At 40.4% G+C, this 16,728-nt stretch overlaps 1 protein-coding gene across 1 annotated transcript in view; it reads left to right on the top strand.

Annotated features, from left to right (window-relative positions):
• The first annotated feature begins 6,963 nt into the window (after positions 1–6,963).
• LOC119897136 (lamin-A-like) overlaps positions 6,964–16,728 on the top strand; it is a 32,482-nt gene continuing 22,717 nt past the window's right edge. Inside the window, 3 exon segments of the mRNA XM_038710714.1 lie at positions 6,964–7,109; positions 11,576–11,700; positions 13,456–13,835. Coding sequence (XP_038566642.1) covers positions 13,501–13,835 — 335 coding nt within the window. The 5' untranslated portion in view covers positions 6,964–7,109; positions 11,576–11,700; positions 13,456–13,500.

Below are 16,728 nucleotides of genomic sequence, written 5' to 3' on the forward strand. Positions count from 1 at the left end.
TTTTTAGGGGGGGGGGGGGGGTCCGCCCACCTCTAGCCGTGCTTTGCGGCAGGTCACCGCGTTGTTGTCTCCGGCGCCGTTGCGCATGAGGATGTTATGTATAGGAGAGAGAGAGGGTGTCTGGAGGGGGCGGTGGGGGCTGTATGCGAGGAGGAGAAGAGAAAGGGAGTTGTCAGACAGGCGCTGCAGACCTTATGCAGCGGGGGAACATCAGAAAAGCCCTCGCACATTTCACGTTTAAAAAAAAACAAGGGTTTTGCAGCAGCCGAGGTGAACAAAGAACCGCGCCGTTCGTTTCGCGCACAGACTCCCCAAGATGTCCTCGACAGAAGCCACGCCTGACGGCATGGTTGTAGTAACCTACAACACAAAGACTCAAACTGCAGTAATAATAATAATATCCATAATAATATTAATAAAATACATTTTCATACAGACAATACACTTTTTTCATTTTTGGAGATTTTTTAGGTTTTAAACAGGTAGTAAAGTACCTGCAACTTAAATGTATTGTCATCAGAACCTTGTATTTTTTATTTATTTATTCACAATAAATAAATTAGTACGATCAGAAAAAAAGTTGGCAGATTTCTCATATAATATAATTGTTTTATTATTGAGTTGTATTTTATTATTACACTTGGGTCACCAACATAAATACATTTCCAGTGCTATGCAACAACTCTCCATGTTTTCAGCTTCCTCCAAGTGTCAGTCTAACTCAAGCTTAGCCTGTAGTTACCATCTGTGCATATGCATGGTGGGATGTACAGTGAGTATGTGTTGCGTAAGGCTACCTGAATGACAAGGCAAACTCCGGGGATGTTTACTCTGGGAAAACATTAGATGCTCCGCTGCTTCACCATCCATATTATTTCCCCAACCCACCACAAAATAAAGCCACCTTTACATACATATGTTTAGAAAAACACAGATTTTATGTTCACTGATGTACATGTATGAACTGCTGTTAGATGAGATTTCTGTGAAATCTCTTGGTGTGTGTGCTCTGTGCTCCCACGGGAGGTGTTCACTCTGCAGATTACTTGTGCATTTTAACCCAATCCATTAATTTCAATTTAGTGTTCTCCGTCATATGTGGTGTTTTCCCACACTGTTACTGCATAACTGTGATAATAAAAACAAAAACACACACGGCCTTTGGTTTGGGCTTATATGACAGACTGAGTGTGGCATGTGACTCGTCAACATGAATATTTTAGCATTTCTTGTGAGAACGCCTTCTGCCTTTTAAAAACACATCGAACGAAACAACAATTTAATCGCAAAATTTCCAAACACCAGCTTTGAAAATAGAAACAATATAAATGTTGTGATAAAATGGTACCAGAAATATAGAGCAGGTGTATTTACATGCACAATCATAGTCTAGACATGCTCTCTGGGTGCCAATCAGTAAGGGGTTCAATCCCCAAGGGTGAGTTGCAGATGAGAACTCACAGGGAGACTCCTGATATGATTCCAGGATTAAAACATCCCCACTCCAGCCAATAACATGGATAAAAAACAGCAGCAGGAAGAGTGCAGGATGGCGTGATGCATGAAGGACCCCAATCCCCACCCCACCCAGCGGAGAGGCCAGAGGATTGGGTGAGGATGGTTGGGATGGGCACAAGCACCATACACAGGCCAGTATGTCAGTGTGTCCAAGAGTTCGTCTGGCTCCATTAAAAGCTGTCTGCTGGGAGTCCAGACCCCCAATCAATAAAAATCATGGATCTGGGATAGTGTTTCCCCCCGACGACACACCCCTCTCTGCCTGGATGTGTGAGTTTTTTGGCGTTGCCTGTTGGAGGCCTGATCGCTGATGCTGTTGTACCACATAACCTTTGAGACTCTGAACCAAACCTTCCCTGGCTCTGAATGGACCACAGCAGGTCTGGTTTTCATTCAGACCTCGTTGCCTGTAGCTGTGGGCTACAATTGTCATTTGGACTGTTGTGTTTCTGCATGCATGTGTGTGTGTTCGCTACAGGATACTGCTGAGGTCATGTTACTTGCACATAAAAAAACTCAATGATTTTGACCATCTGGTCATCACAGTAGTGTTGTTTCTCTTTTTCTCCCCCTGATGAAAGACTGACTGGCATCTTTGGGGAGATGCTGTGGTTTACTATGCCGCAGAGACACATACCAATCTCTTTGTCCAAGAGCCCATGCAAATATTGCTGTCACCTATGGACAGTATTTGTCTTTCAAAGAGAACCGGCTTAATAGGCTGTAAAGACATGTCTGAGAATCCCTTTGACTTCCATGGCCAGATGTCCTTTTCAAGACTTTTCTGCTGCCCCGCTGTCACTTGAATGAGGCTTCTGCAAGCACAAAGGGATATGTTGGCTAAGCACCACGTGCTGATGCCATAGTGAACGGGCTCTCAGCGATGATGTAAGACCTCATGCAAATGATACCACATCTTGTGCTCATTGTGCTGACGAGAGCCCTGAAGTCGATCAGCTGAAATGAAACGCTAAATGCAAAGGTCACTTGGTGTGTTGGGTTTTCCCTCCTGTATTTTGAAAAACTTTATTTTGTTTATTTGTTTGCTCATTTGTGTTTGTTTTTATTTGTTGTAATTTTTTTCAACAGGGCAGCAGCATCACAGGTACTTATAGGCAAAGATGACAAAAACAAACAAACAAACAAAATGATTTAAGAAAACAGAGACATAGAGGGGATGGAGAGGTTGTGGTTGTGGTGGAGTACAATTAAAATGCAAGAAACCTCATCACACAGCAGCTGAGTGTTTCTTTAACCTCATATAGAATCACCAGTTTCTTTTTTTTCAGATATTGAGGCCTCTGATCCATTTTTGGAATAAGTAAGCAAAATCACTTTTATTACAAAAAAAGTGAAGCTCAGTGTGTATGTTATGCTCACAGATTTAAAACTGCCCTTTCTTTGAATGATGTTTGACAAGACTTTACATGGATTAAAAGTGGTAAAATTACACTAATTAATCAAAGGTCTAGGTTTTCATTCGACATTGGAGTCAATCCTATTGGGTATGCTTTTTCACTTTTTACAATGCTTTGGGATTGGCTCAGTGAGCAGTGTGACCAGAGTGTCTGTGTGAGTGAGGCAGCTAAAAGTGTTGTCTTATCCCCAAAATTAGCTGTTTTTAGGTCTAAAACTAGTGATTATTTTCTTGATTATTATTTATTGATATATCAGTTGTCAATTAGTCAATTAATTGTGTAGTCTATAAACTCGTAAAAAATGCTAATCACAGGTTCCTTGAGCCTATCCCAGCTGACATTGGGCGAAAGGTGGGGTACACCCTGGACAGGTCGCCAGTCCAGCGCAGGGCAATTGAAAATTATATGAAATTTAAAATTATATGAAAAGAAATACACCCTCACATTTGAGAAGCCAGAACAGGAAAATGTTTGACACGTTTTCTTGATAAATTAATTATCAGTTATAAAATCATTGTCGATGAATTTTGTGATAACTAGCTTATTGTTTCAGCCCTACTGGGTGTGATGAACATGTCGGCACTTTTTCCATCTTTAAACTTTACACACAACAGTGTGTGATTTTGTTTCCCCCGCACACACAAACACAGAGGCAAGTACAGTCTCTCGTCACCTGCTGTGAAATACTCACATGCATATGAAGCTGTTGACCCACACACACACTCACACACACACACACACACACGCACTCTCACCTCACCCTTCACAACAAACACTCAAACACACACACACATCCACATGCACTGAGATGTTGTGATTGGGAGAGCTGATGTCAGCTGGGAATATGAGTCAGGTAGTATGACTTCATTGCTTTTTACGGGTATTAGGTCATCTCTCTTCTCACTCCCCACCCCCACCCTCGTCTCTCTAATCACATTGATGCTGTACAGCCAGTGACACGCCTAGTGATGAGTAAGGCTCACCTCACTGCTTGCTTTCCCGTATGGTGGTGATCTCACAAACGTCACAAAGACCTTACAAGTCTAGAGTCCTGCTTGATCTTCACTTTCTTCTTGGCATTCATTTGTCATTTTAATGTATTGTGAATGTATTGTAGACAATGTCACAGTCAGTTGATTCAGATATTGCTTTTACTGTACACAGTGAAAGATTACATTTTTTAATCTGCAAAAGTCTCAGGGTTGGCAACACTGCAAAATTACTGATTGGGTCACATTTGAATTAAGAAAATGTCACTGAATTGCTCGTTAGAATGAAACCCTCTCAAACCTGATTGCACATGATGCAGCTCTAATGCACTTTACCTTTTTTTTTTTTTTTTTTTTTTTAAATATCATGGATAAAATACTAAGTAGATACTCTTTAATGTCATTTTCAGACATGTATCATCAGTAATGGAAAGTGAGTACATTTAGGCAAGTATTGTACTTAAGTACAACTTTAGACAATGATGATGATCTGCTTTACATAAGTACTTACATTGTAATACCAGTGCTGGAAAATCACTCAATACATTTACTCAGTTGCTGTTCTTAAGTACAATTCTGAGGTATTTGTACTGTATGTCAGTATTTTAATTTTATGCTTCTTTTCAATTCTACTCCACCATGTCACAGAAAAATACTGTGCTTTTTTCCCAAATCATTTATTTTGTAGATTTTACATTCAAAATATCTGTGTATAAAGTAATTTAAAAAATCTCCACTTTTTCCAACTGCAACATTTAAATACACGTTAATGCATAGTAAGACAAAAGTGTAACACTCTGAAAGGGGCCATTCTGCCCCATCTGAGAGGGAACTCTTGTACTTTATACTCTTGTGCTATATTTACCAAATGGCAATATTTAACAGTTACTTTGCAGATTCAGATTTTACATAAAAACATGCAATTATCTTATAGCATGTGATGCATTGGGATCAATTAAATAGTCCAACAGTATATAAAGTAAAATATTGTCTGTCTTGTGTTGTTTTTAATCCTTTGTGGTGAGACATTCTCCCTTACTTAAAGTCACTAAGTATCAAGGAATGCTGCATTCCTGAGCAGCCTGCAGTATCATGGTGCGACTATCTAGAATAAGCTTAACAGGTCTACCAGGGAAAAACTAGTCTACAGGCTTTCAAACAGACACTGAAATCTGGACACCAGTACTCTTAATGAACATGCTGTACCAAGTGTTTGATGTTTTTCTATTGTCTTATTTTTATTGTTTCCTTTTATATGTACTCAGGAGTCCATGGAAGTCAGTACTGATACTGAGTGGATTATTCTGGCGAAGTAAACTTTCATTTTGATATTTTCAGGCATTAAGAATGGGTTGATATGGGCAACATTATGCTTGAAGAAAAGGGTATTTCAATGACATGTGTAATGGGCTATAGCCACATATATGTTGTCCATTTTGTCCAGTATTTTACATATTGATTATTTTCTCCATACAGTTTCTTTGACAATTGAACTCCATTTGTCCTTTGTTGGAGGGTTCTGCTGCAGCAATTTCCATCTGATGGCTTTCTTCATAGCAGCCAGTAGTATTTTAAACCTGAGGCGTGAGTTACAATGGAACAAATAAACGAAAGTCCAGAAAATATGAAAATATTTTTTTTTTACCACATTGCCACCAGCATGCATCCTGTGTAACACCTTTGAATAAACAGAATTAAATAACTTTAATTAAATTGAACTAACTTAATAAATATGATATCTTAAATGTTTTATATATCATACCATAAAACTCTGAAAGAGTAATTTAGCCCAACAAGTACCTTTACTTCGGATACTTTAAGTACATTTTCAGAATCAGAATCAGAAATACTTTATTGATCCCCAAGGGGAAATTCTGTTTTGCTGATACTACTTATAATACTGATACTTTTGTAAATTTTACTTGTTTTGAAGTAGTTTAGTATTTTGGACCACACCAGTGGTGTCAGAAATATATTTACTATTGGGACCAATTTCTGTAGACAAATGTGCTCTGAAAGCTGCACATGTGGTTCTTAAGGTACCTTCTGTGGGTTTGTTCGCCCCAACAGGACATTTTGAAGGGTACAGTTTTGTACCAACGCATCAAAACATGTAGACTACATCTTTGTGAGTTAGATTATGCAATAATTGCAGAGTTTCAAATGACAAATTAATACTGCCCTGAAGGTGCAGTTTTAGTACCAGAGTAACGGCCAGCATGGGTACATTCTTGGGCCTTATTCTCTCAGAGATCATCATGCCTCCAAGTGACCCACAGTCTGGTTCCAAAATATTTGAACATTATGAATGTAAACAAACAATTTACTCAGCTCAGTAACATGCTTCATGTAAAATTCATGTTCAGCTGTTACATAATGATAAGCATCCCCAGGAAGAGCTCTGTAAAATATCTCCAGCAGCACTCTTCAGTTGTTAATTTGTGTTTTTTGTTTGTATTTAGAATGACTTTCGTATCACAGGGAATTAAACTGTCTGCACTATTTAACTGGACCATCTGTACAGCTTGATAGTGGCAGTCCTGCTGGTATAGTTGCCTTGAGGAATGGTTGTCCAGTTTAATTAAATTATCAATTCATGTGAAACCCAGCTCAGGTCAGCATATCAATCATTGCCAAAGTGGGGTCCATGGCGGGGGCCCCTGAGGGCTCTCCAGGGGGCCCAGAGCACAATTCATACCACTATTTGTAGTTGTAGTCACTACAAGATACTGACAGCCAAGTGTATTGATAATTGTTGTGATAGCAGGTATCTGCATAGTGATGTGAATTAACCACATTTTCTGTGACAGGATCTGTGAGGAATTAATTTAGATTTATGTAGCCTTGAGATTACATACAAACTTCACCTGCTTTCACCAGCTAAAAATAATACGAAGCCGACCAAAGCGTTAATTATGGTCGCCAGGTGGCGCCTGTAGGCTGCATTGTAATTAGCAGAGATTGGCAGCCTAATCAAGTGTGCTGATTTGCAGGTGGCGGTTTGTTGCTGGCTCGGCTCAGAGGAGTTCGCTCTCACCGATTTGTTCAAAGCAAAGCCGGGCCAGTGGATAATATCAGGATTAACTGGACTGCCGACATTTTGAAAGGTCAATAGTGACCGTGGAAAGGCGGGACATGTTTAAAACGACTGGAGAAACATTTAATTCCTTTCCAAAGAGAGAAGGTAAGACGTTAAGACTGTTGAGTCAGTATATGTCGCAGTGTAGCCTAACAAGCTTTAAGTTGGTGGGCAACATGTTGTGTTTTGGGCCCTTATTTATTTTTTAGACAAGAATGGCAGACAGGGTGTTGAGCCAATTCGTGAACTCTGTGACCCACGTTGAGAGACATCCCAGGAGTTTTCATGCTGTCTGTCAGCCAGTGGATGGCGCTTAGCATCTTCTCTGTGCTTGTGAATGGCTTGACATGTGACTGCAGGGGAGACAGGGGGCGCCAGAGAGGCACTGTGAAAGAGCTGCCGCATCATTCATGAGGAAAGCAGACAGACATACACACTCAGTTGCCAGTTTATAATGTACACCCAGCCAGAAATATATTTGCTGAAGTACTGTACTTAGTACTTCCATTTTCTGCTATTTTATACTTCCACTCCACTTCAATTCAGAGGTAAATATTGTATTTTTAACTCCACTACATGCGTTTGATAACCTCAGTTACTAGTTACTTTGCACTTTCAGGTTGATAATACAAAATATATTAAAACACATAAGTTATGATGTAGTATTACAAGACATTATTATTATTATTATTATATTATTATTTTTTATTTTTATTTCTCTGCAGTAAATAATAAAATTACCCCTGCATTTACCAGCTGCAACATTAGTGAGTACAATTTGGATCAGTAATCCCATCCAATCTGTCAGTGTTGCATGAACATGAAAGAAGCATTTGAAACTGGCTGTGCTCAATCAATCAAACTTTATTTGTATAGTGTATACAGGTTAGTGCAAACTATTTTCTTTAGGTTTGTTAATGTATGTCAGAGTGGAACAGTACAAATAAACATCTGGCTGAAGTTGTATTTTCCCCTGTTAACCCATAACCACGCCATCCAGCTGGCATAAGAACACACACTTGTACAACTTAAACCTGCACACACAGACGTATATAAAACCACTAATGGCCATTACCAACAAGGTTGTACATGAAACTTTAATACATAAATATAGTCACAATGCTAAAAATAGGAAAAACAAATAACAAAACACACATACAAAATGTTTTTGTGAACAGTACTATGTAGGGTATTATGTAATACATAAATGTTTGTGTTGTTGTGCTGTCTCTCGTGTTGTACAAAATTATGTTGTGGAGACTTGTTTTGCTGTGTTTTATGTTGTACCTAATGATGTTGTTGTGATTGGTTTCTTATTGTTGCTTGGTTATCTGTTTGATCCTGCTATCTGACCCTGTCTTGACTAGGCCTCACTTGTAAAAGAGGCTTTAACCTCAATGTGACTTTCCTAGTTAAATAAAGGTTAAGAAGAATTATTAGGAGCAGTCACAAAATGTCTCAAAAAGGACAGGAAACTTATTCACCGACTTTTCCACCATAGCATCACCTCCCTAATCCATTGGGAAATTTAATAAATAAAACAACACATATAGGTTATTCTACCCATTTTATAAATACTGTTGGATGGTTGAAGTTATCAGTTATATGCTCATGTGTTTAAAATCTTAATCTGAAAGCAACTTGTAGCTGTTAAATACATGTGGTGGAGTGAAAAGGGCAATATTTTCTCCCTGAAAGCACTTACTTCCTCAGGTTGCTGATTTAAGTAATGAGACAAGCGTCTGATCCTTCCTCTGTCATGGTTTTTATCTGTTCAGACCCACCCAGGAAAACATGAAAGATAAGACATTGTGTTGCCTTTCTCAGCAATAGTTGTTCCACATTCCCTGCACAATTATGAAAAAAATATAAAATGAAAGCCATGCTGAATATAATTTGCATGGTAAGCAAAACAAAGGCTCACAAAACAACAACTGCTTGACATGTTATACATTTAGAAATGGACAGCATATCAAACTATTATTTAGCTTTACTTTAAAAATCAAACAAAGCTCTCTCCAAAGCATATCAGGCTCTTGTTCAGAACTCTTGGACAGAGATATGGCAACAGTCTTTTATTAATGATTAATGCACATGTGTGAACAATGGTCTCTTGAACAGCACAGAGATAACACAGTGAGAGACTGCTTCAGAATTATATCTGCTGCTGAGATACAAAGCAAACGCAGAAGCACACTTAAGGGCAGTTAACGTGTTTCTGAGTAAGTTACTGTAGTGGTGTGTCAAATGAAAAATTTTGTGAATTGTTAAATTATATAAATTAGTCATTGTTGTTTCGCCTCTTTATCTGAAAAATAATCAAGACACGAGTTATACTGTACGTCTGTGCAGGAAATGGAGAAAAGTTGATAAGGGATAAAAGGAGGAGCTTTTATATGTACTGCAGTGTGTGTGCAAGCTGTCCCTCAGGTTGTGAAACTGGAATGAGTGCACTGTTTATTGTGGCCTGCTTGCCTCTGAAAAAAAAAAAAGAAGAGATTTCCCTCCCTCACCAAATCTTCTCATGCTGAAATTCTTCTTTGCTAAGCCAGTAGCTCCTAATGGAGAAATATAACCTCTAAATTACACAATGGGCACGCCTTGCTTTTTGCTGCCTGCTTGGAATGCTGTGAGGGCAGAGAGAGAGAGAGAGGGCGAGAAAGACGAGGAGTGAAACGGGGACAGTAAAAAGTAACTACTAACACATTGTTCAGTACTTGACTTGTCTGGTGAGTTGCGTAACATTCGGTCATGCCCGCTCCTGTCTTTGCACTGGATGAGTGCTCCAACTTTGAGACCCCAACTGTGTGCCAGACTGGTGGCCTTTAATGCATTGGTAGTAGTGTATTGTTAGAAAAATGATCCACTTTTTAAATTTCCCACATCTCATTATTTAACTCTTAACTCTCTCTCGGTGTCGGTCTCACGGTTTACAATGTGTATGTAGGATAGTAATTTTACAGAAAAGTACCCTGACTAATAAGAGCACAGATCCAGCCGTTGGAAATGCATCACTGTGCACTGTAAATGGACTAGTTGTTCGACATAAAAATTAATCCGCAACTATTTTTATAATTGATTAATCAATTGACTCACTTTTCAAGCAAAAATTTGCTGGTACAAGCTTTTCTCAGTTTTACTGTCATTGTAAACTGAATACCTTTGGGTTGTGCATTTTTGGTCGGACAAAATGAGCAATTTGAAAATGTCTTGCTGGGCACTGGGAAATTAGTTGTTGTTTTTGTTTTGTCAATTTTCTGACAACAAAATGATTGATGAATGAAAATGATCATTACTTGCAGCCCTATTGCCATTATAGCATGTCAGCATTGTTTTAGGTGAAATGTTTTGCTCTGGTAGTCCCTTGCTTGTAGAAGTGATTTAATTATTGTTTGTGCACACAGACAGGAAAAGGACAGAAGATTTGGAGGGATGTTGAAAAGCTTGTTGAAGTGAGATGTTTGGGCTGCCAGCCAGGAATTCTTGTCTTAGTGTGACTTCCATGGAAACACAAAACATAAGATGGAAAGATAAAGGAAACTGAAAGAGGGAGGTAGAGAGGAGGTGGAGACTGAACAAGTGAGCTGTTTGTGTAAGGATATGTGACTCAGAGAGGCAGCTTCAGGGACTGACTGTTCCTTTCCACTGGAAGGCCACACTGAAGCTAGGATACTCCCTTAGCCACTGAGCCTGCCCCAAGACCAAAAACAGAGATTCTGTCTTGCCCCTTGTTTAACCACATGCACATACACAGACACACGCACACATGAATAGTATAACTTTAATTTCCATGGTGAGGAGACACACTCACACACAAAACATCTTTTTTCCTTCCATCAGAAGTGGATTGGACCTGTCATTCCATTAACTCCACCCTGACAGAAAAAATATAAAACCAGAAACAACTTGGTTCTGACTGTCAGACCTTTCGACTTTCAAGATGACTTGTGAGAATTCTTCTATCATTCACTGGGAATGTAATGCAAGAGATTTGTGGACTCTTCCCTCCTTGGATTCAGTGGACAGGTTATTTTTCTGCCATGGATAACACCAGAATCCTGCAATGAGGTGATGAATGATTTCTATGTACTTTGGACTTATTTGATTACCTTGCAGTGCTGTGTTTTAGTGTTTGTGTGTGTGTTCCAAGGTCATCTATTTTCCCTTCTGAAGCAGAGAGGATTTTCTGTTTGCTTTATAAAATTCCATGTATTTGCTTTAGAGTCGGCTGTCAAAGCTGTTGTCAACCAGAAAAGTGGGTTAAGAATATATTCTTCATAGCAGCAGGGACGAGCAGGGTCAAATCCGCACATTCACACACTTTCACCCACCTGGGATCTGTTCTGTATTGTCGGTGTCACCGGATTTTATTGACAGACCAGTTGCTGAGGTCAGTCTGTGGGGGCTCTGAGTGAAACGAGAAAGGAAAAGATAGTACCAGTGCAGGGAGAGAGAAAGCTCAGCAGCTGCTCTGTGTCCACATATACACACGTTCTGTCTAGCCTGGCTCCTCCTCACTGCCCCACCCTCCCTTCTCTTGTGCTCCCGCCCTCTCTCTCCCTCTTCAGCAGTAGGTACATGTGCAGTGAGCGACAGCTAGGAGAGCAGTTCAGGGCACGAGCCAAAGGCACACACACCCACTAGCAGAGAGCAAGGCTGCATTATTCAAGGATCCTCTTCTCTACGCTCCTCTGGGGTACGGTACACACACTCATACCAGCTCACATACACTCAAACCAGTAGATAAACTTCTGGAAAGGTCCTGTACATTCACTTTCAGCAGGCTGCAGTCGAGAGGTTCTCACTTAACCGAGGTAAGGTTTTGAGAGTTTCCACAGCTTTTTGTCTCCCTGTAAGACTTGTGTTGGTTTCACTGACAGACAGTGTCACTGTTGTGCAAAAATATGTTCATAATATGGTGTTTGTTTTACTTGTTTAGTCAGCTCAAAGTTATTTTCATTTTGTCAGGGAGTGGTGTGGAACAACTTTGTAACTTTTAGAAGTTATAGCTCATTTTACTGCATGCTGTTATTGAAGAGTGGAACTTCAGACAGCACCTGTTAATGCTTGCCACATTTTGGGAGCTTAAATGGATGCTTCATTATTCAAAGTTAGTCCAGAGAGTGCTTATGAGTGTATGGGTTTGCTCCTGTGGGCTTGTGCTCGCATCATGTGAATGTATGCGTGCGCCATCCCGCCCACATGGGCGTGCATGTCCTTGCGTGTACTTTTGGTAATGGGGCGGTGAGGGGATGGATGGCAAGGTGCGTCCACCCACTGCTGAACAAAATTCGAGTAGGCTTTCCCGCCATTTAGTTGGAAAGGGCTATTAGGTTGGGAGTGGAGCAGCTGCTGAAAAGTAAAACAGTTCTTAAGTCACACCTGTTTGGTCACAGTGGCATTTGATAATAACTGTACTGATACGTTTATTAATATTGTTAAGTCTCATCCATAATTGCAGTATAGAGCTCTCTGATACAAAGATAAAAAGAAAATTCTGGATTGTATCATCTGTGGAAAAAAAACTGCTCTTTTATTCATTTAACACATTGAAACATGGATACATGTCCTTATCGGGGCATCTTGCAGTATTTGTTTATATTATGAGTCAGTACTCTGGTATGGTGTGTGTGGTTGTGGGTGAGATGATCACTGCAGAACAATGCAGACTAGTCGAAGTAATTAGAAGCTTGTTTGTAGTTTGCCTCCATTTTAACAAAGGGAATGTTTGTCTTTATTTTTGGTGGCACTGGCTGTAGCTGTATATTTTAAGAGTAATTGTAAAAATGGTTAATTGGCTTTTGTGTGTGACTTGAAGGTTGGGGTTGGTGTTTGTGGGAATTATGTTTGCTCATGATTGAACTGCATAAAGAGGCTTAACTACCCCTAAAACAATTTAATCGAGCCAAATGAGAGAACAGCAAGGCTTATGTTATGATAGTGTGCTACACTTTGCAGTGAAAATACCAGTGTGAATAAGGGTTATCAGGAGCACTAAAAGCAGGAAAAATGTAGGAACACGTTCTTTTATAAAACACTAGGGGTTTGTATCCATTCTTAAAAAAACAAGAAAAAGCTAGCAAAACAGAAATCACATTCCTGTCAACGAGCTCTGCCTCAGCAAATTACTTTTAACCCCACACAGTGAAAATGCAGTAGAGGATAGTTATTAAATGAAGTTTTATAGATGTGCTTACTGACTGTGGAAAAATGATCCTTATTATCATGCAGAACTGTGAACAGACCCAGCACTGAAGGCGGACTGCTCACAGGGATCAGGGTTATGAAAGACTAGAACGTTTCTTCAGTTTAACTCTATTAAAGTTTAATGTGTGAGTCAGCCCATGATTTGGTGCACTGCGTTTCTAAGCAAGACAGCTTAGCAAATAAAGATACTGAGATACTGTACTGTTTTCATTAACTATTCTTCCCTCGCCCTCCTCCCCCACAGCCAGTGACTCACCCCCTCTGTACCTCTTGCTGAGCCATTATTACCATGGAAACCCCGAGCCAGAAACGCACCAGCCGTGGTGCCACCTCCCCGGCCCGCATCACCAGGCTGCAGGAGAAGGAGGACCTGTGTAACCTCAATGACCGCCTGGCTGTCTACATTGATAAGGTGCGCTCACTGGAGTCGGAGAACGCTGTTCTGCGACTGCGTATTACTGAGTCGGAGTCCTCGGTCACTCGTGATGTGTCGGGCATGAAGGCTACCTATGAAGCAGAGCTGGCCGACGCCCGCAAGACCCTGGACCAGGTGGCCAAGGAGCGAGCACGCCTGCAGCTGGAGCTGGGAAAGATAAGGGAGGAGCACAAGGAGCTCAAAGCCAGGTAAGAGGACCATGTGGGGGAGGAGCTTCGGGGGGGAGTGGCATTGTTATAACTGTGATGTCACAAAGTGGATGTGACTACTCATACAGTACATGTTATTATATTTATAGTATGATAATATATTAACCATACAGTACACAACATGTAGTTAGCATTCTGTGCATGTCTCTAAACATATCATTTATCTTAATGCACTGATAAATGCATTAGAATAATTCATGCTTTCATGCAGTTGTACTTCAAAATCAGCAGAACCACCAGGAGCCACCCATAAATCTTGTGTGGCAGCGTTGAAGACATAACATTTATTTGTTGTTGTCTGTTGCAAGTGATCCCACAATAGTCCTGTGGCCTTGATGCATGTGGATTATGTGCTCTTCACATTCACCAATAATGTTTACTTTGTGCCACAGTATGAAACAAGTTGGCAATTCAGTCACCAAAACTGAAAACGTGTTCCGAATGCTATAATTGTACCTTTTGTGTTGTTATGCCTCCTTTTCACACCTGCTTCTGTTCAGTACAGCTGAGGTGGTGCTACACCTTAATTTTCTACTAGGAATGCAGTGTGGAGACATACCTGACATTAGTACTGTAGATAACATTCCTAGTGGTTAAGTGTGCATGGCCTGTCCGTTAGCAAATACAGTTATGTCACTTTAAGCCCCTGGGGATGTTGGGAATTACACACTTCCAGCGAAACAGGCTCCACCTTTAACACACAGCCTGCTCTTTTAAGGTATAAGTACTGCCCTAATGACAGAATGTCTTTCATTATAGTGTTTGACACAACTGAACTGCTTAAAGCTCCATGCGATAACTTGTATTGACACTATGGACAGAAGCTTAGAATTCACGTATGTAGTCTGTTGCACTTTTGATGCTGTTAGATAATTAATAAATGTGCACACACAGATCATGGATCCAGAAACACCCAGAGTAGTAACATTTTACAAATCATCTCTATTTATTATAAACAAAGGAAAAAATCACTTTATAGTACCACAGATGTCTTAAACTCAATGCTTTGTTAGATCCTGTAGGACTCAATTGCATCAATAAAGGTAATATTTTACTAGGAAAAAGTCACAAAGAAGGCAGCTAGACCTTCAAGCTGGGAAAAATTGTGATTGTATTGTGAGTTAAAGGCAGATACTGGTGTGTAATTATATTTTTCTACTAACTATATATATAAAAATAAATAGCAGTCTCACCTTTAGGTTGACAGTTTGTTGATGATGAAATATCCTCAGCTGTGTTCAGATACTAAGATGAATGTCTGCAGAACAGACTACTGCAGTAGTGAGGGCTGCCGAGGAATGTGTTAATGTTGTGGCACCTCAAGGGAGAAAATTAAACTAAGTATCTGTACTCCCTCCAGTTTATTTACTTAGATTCCAGACCACATGTGCTTATTTAGATTCTCTTTTTAGAGAGTAGAGGAGGGACAGAAACGTTCAACACATGCCTGAATTTCAACAAGGCATATTTTCAGTGTTGAAACAGCAGTATGTGTGCACAGTAGGAACAAACACGGGGTGTAGCTCAGAGCTGGGTGTAGAAAGTAGAAAACATTTTTAAAGATTCTGCAGGAAATGTGCCTTTTATTGTGGCTCATTTATACTCTGCAGACGTGTTGACCTTCATTGTGGTGTCAGTGGTGACACTGTCCCAAGCTCATCAATCTAAGGTGTGTAAATTTGCTCTTACTGTAGGTGGATGAGGATGTTTACTTTGTTGCGAGCAGCAGATAAAAGGCCATGTGGAATCAGTAAGTGAACAGTATTATAACATTTTGTGTTCACCTCCACAGTATCCCCCATGTCACTGTGCTGCTTCTAATTCTCCAGCTACTTGGCAAGAAAAGCAGCAACAGCTCCTGCAGATATATTGTTTTCCAAAGGAAGCAGATCTTTTGACGCAATGTGTGGTTAAAAAGAATAACTCACTCCAGCCTGGGCCGGCTTTATCTCATATACTTTAGACAGTGTTTGGTGTTTGGTTGCCATGGCACTCTGGGAGTCTTGTAGCTGTGTGACGGGGTGGTGACTCAGAGTTTTTTTTTCATAGCCTCTGGAATGGGCTGACTGTGGGCTCACTGTAACGGGAAGTCAGGTTTATTAATACTCACTGACGGGCTGCTTTGACTCGACGCTGAGCGTCAGGTGGCGACAGCAGCAGATGGCGGCGCAACAAACACTGTCCAGCTACTTCTCACAATATGTTGACTTTTTGTTGGTGTCCTTGGTTATTCCTCTCAAGTTTGACAGAAAACACAGCAACAGGTGGCGCTATCTCTACAGTTCAGTTGACAGGACACACCTGTTTAGCCCAGAGGCTTGACACTGCGTCTTTTCACACACACGTCTTTTGTATGCGTAACTACTACAAGCAACACATGCTCTCCCCCCTGAGGCAAAACCTCAAGCTGCTGGGGCAAAATGCCACTCGTGTTCCCTACAGCACTGTTCGACTTGTAAATAATTCAAACTGTAGAGAAACGCAGGTGTGGGTCAAATGGGGTGCTGTAAAATGAATTCTAAAACTAAAGCTTGGAGCCAGGTATACAAATTGGGGGAGAAAATACAGATCAGAAAACACTAGATATGAGCCCCTGTGCTGCAGCAGGAGCAACAGAACTGAGTTCACAGGTTTGTTAAGACCTTGTTTTGTCATCTTTCCTTAATACTGAAACAGTGCGTCTGTCTGGTGTCTTTTGCCCAGTCTAACCTCTAGCTGTGCTGCTGGCTGTGAAACATGAGCCTGTGTAGGGGAAGTGGCTCATTGGTGTCACTGGCAGGATTCGTTCTCTAAATCAAATGTTTAATCGAGAAAATAATAAAAATAAGTGGTTGAAACCCTAGTAAACTATTGTATATATGTCTGTATACCT

Source organism: Micropterus salmoides, unplaced genomic scaffold (genome assembly GCF_014851395.1).
Source record: "Micropterus salmoides isolate LMB-PRFRI ecotype aquatic unplaced genomic scaffold, ASM1485139v1 Ms_hic_scaffold_11, whole genome shotgun sequence".
In the NCBI taxonomy this organism is placed as follows: Eukaryota; Metazoa; Chordata; class Actinopteri; order Centrarchiformes; family Centrarchidae; genus Micropterus; species Micropterus salmoides.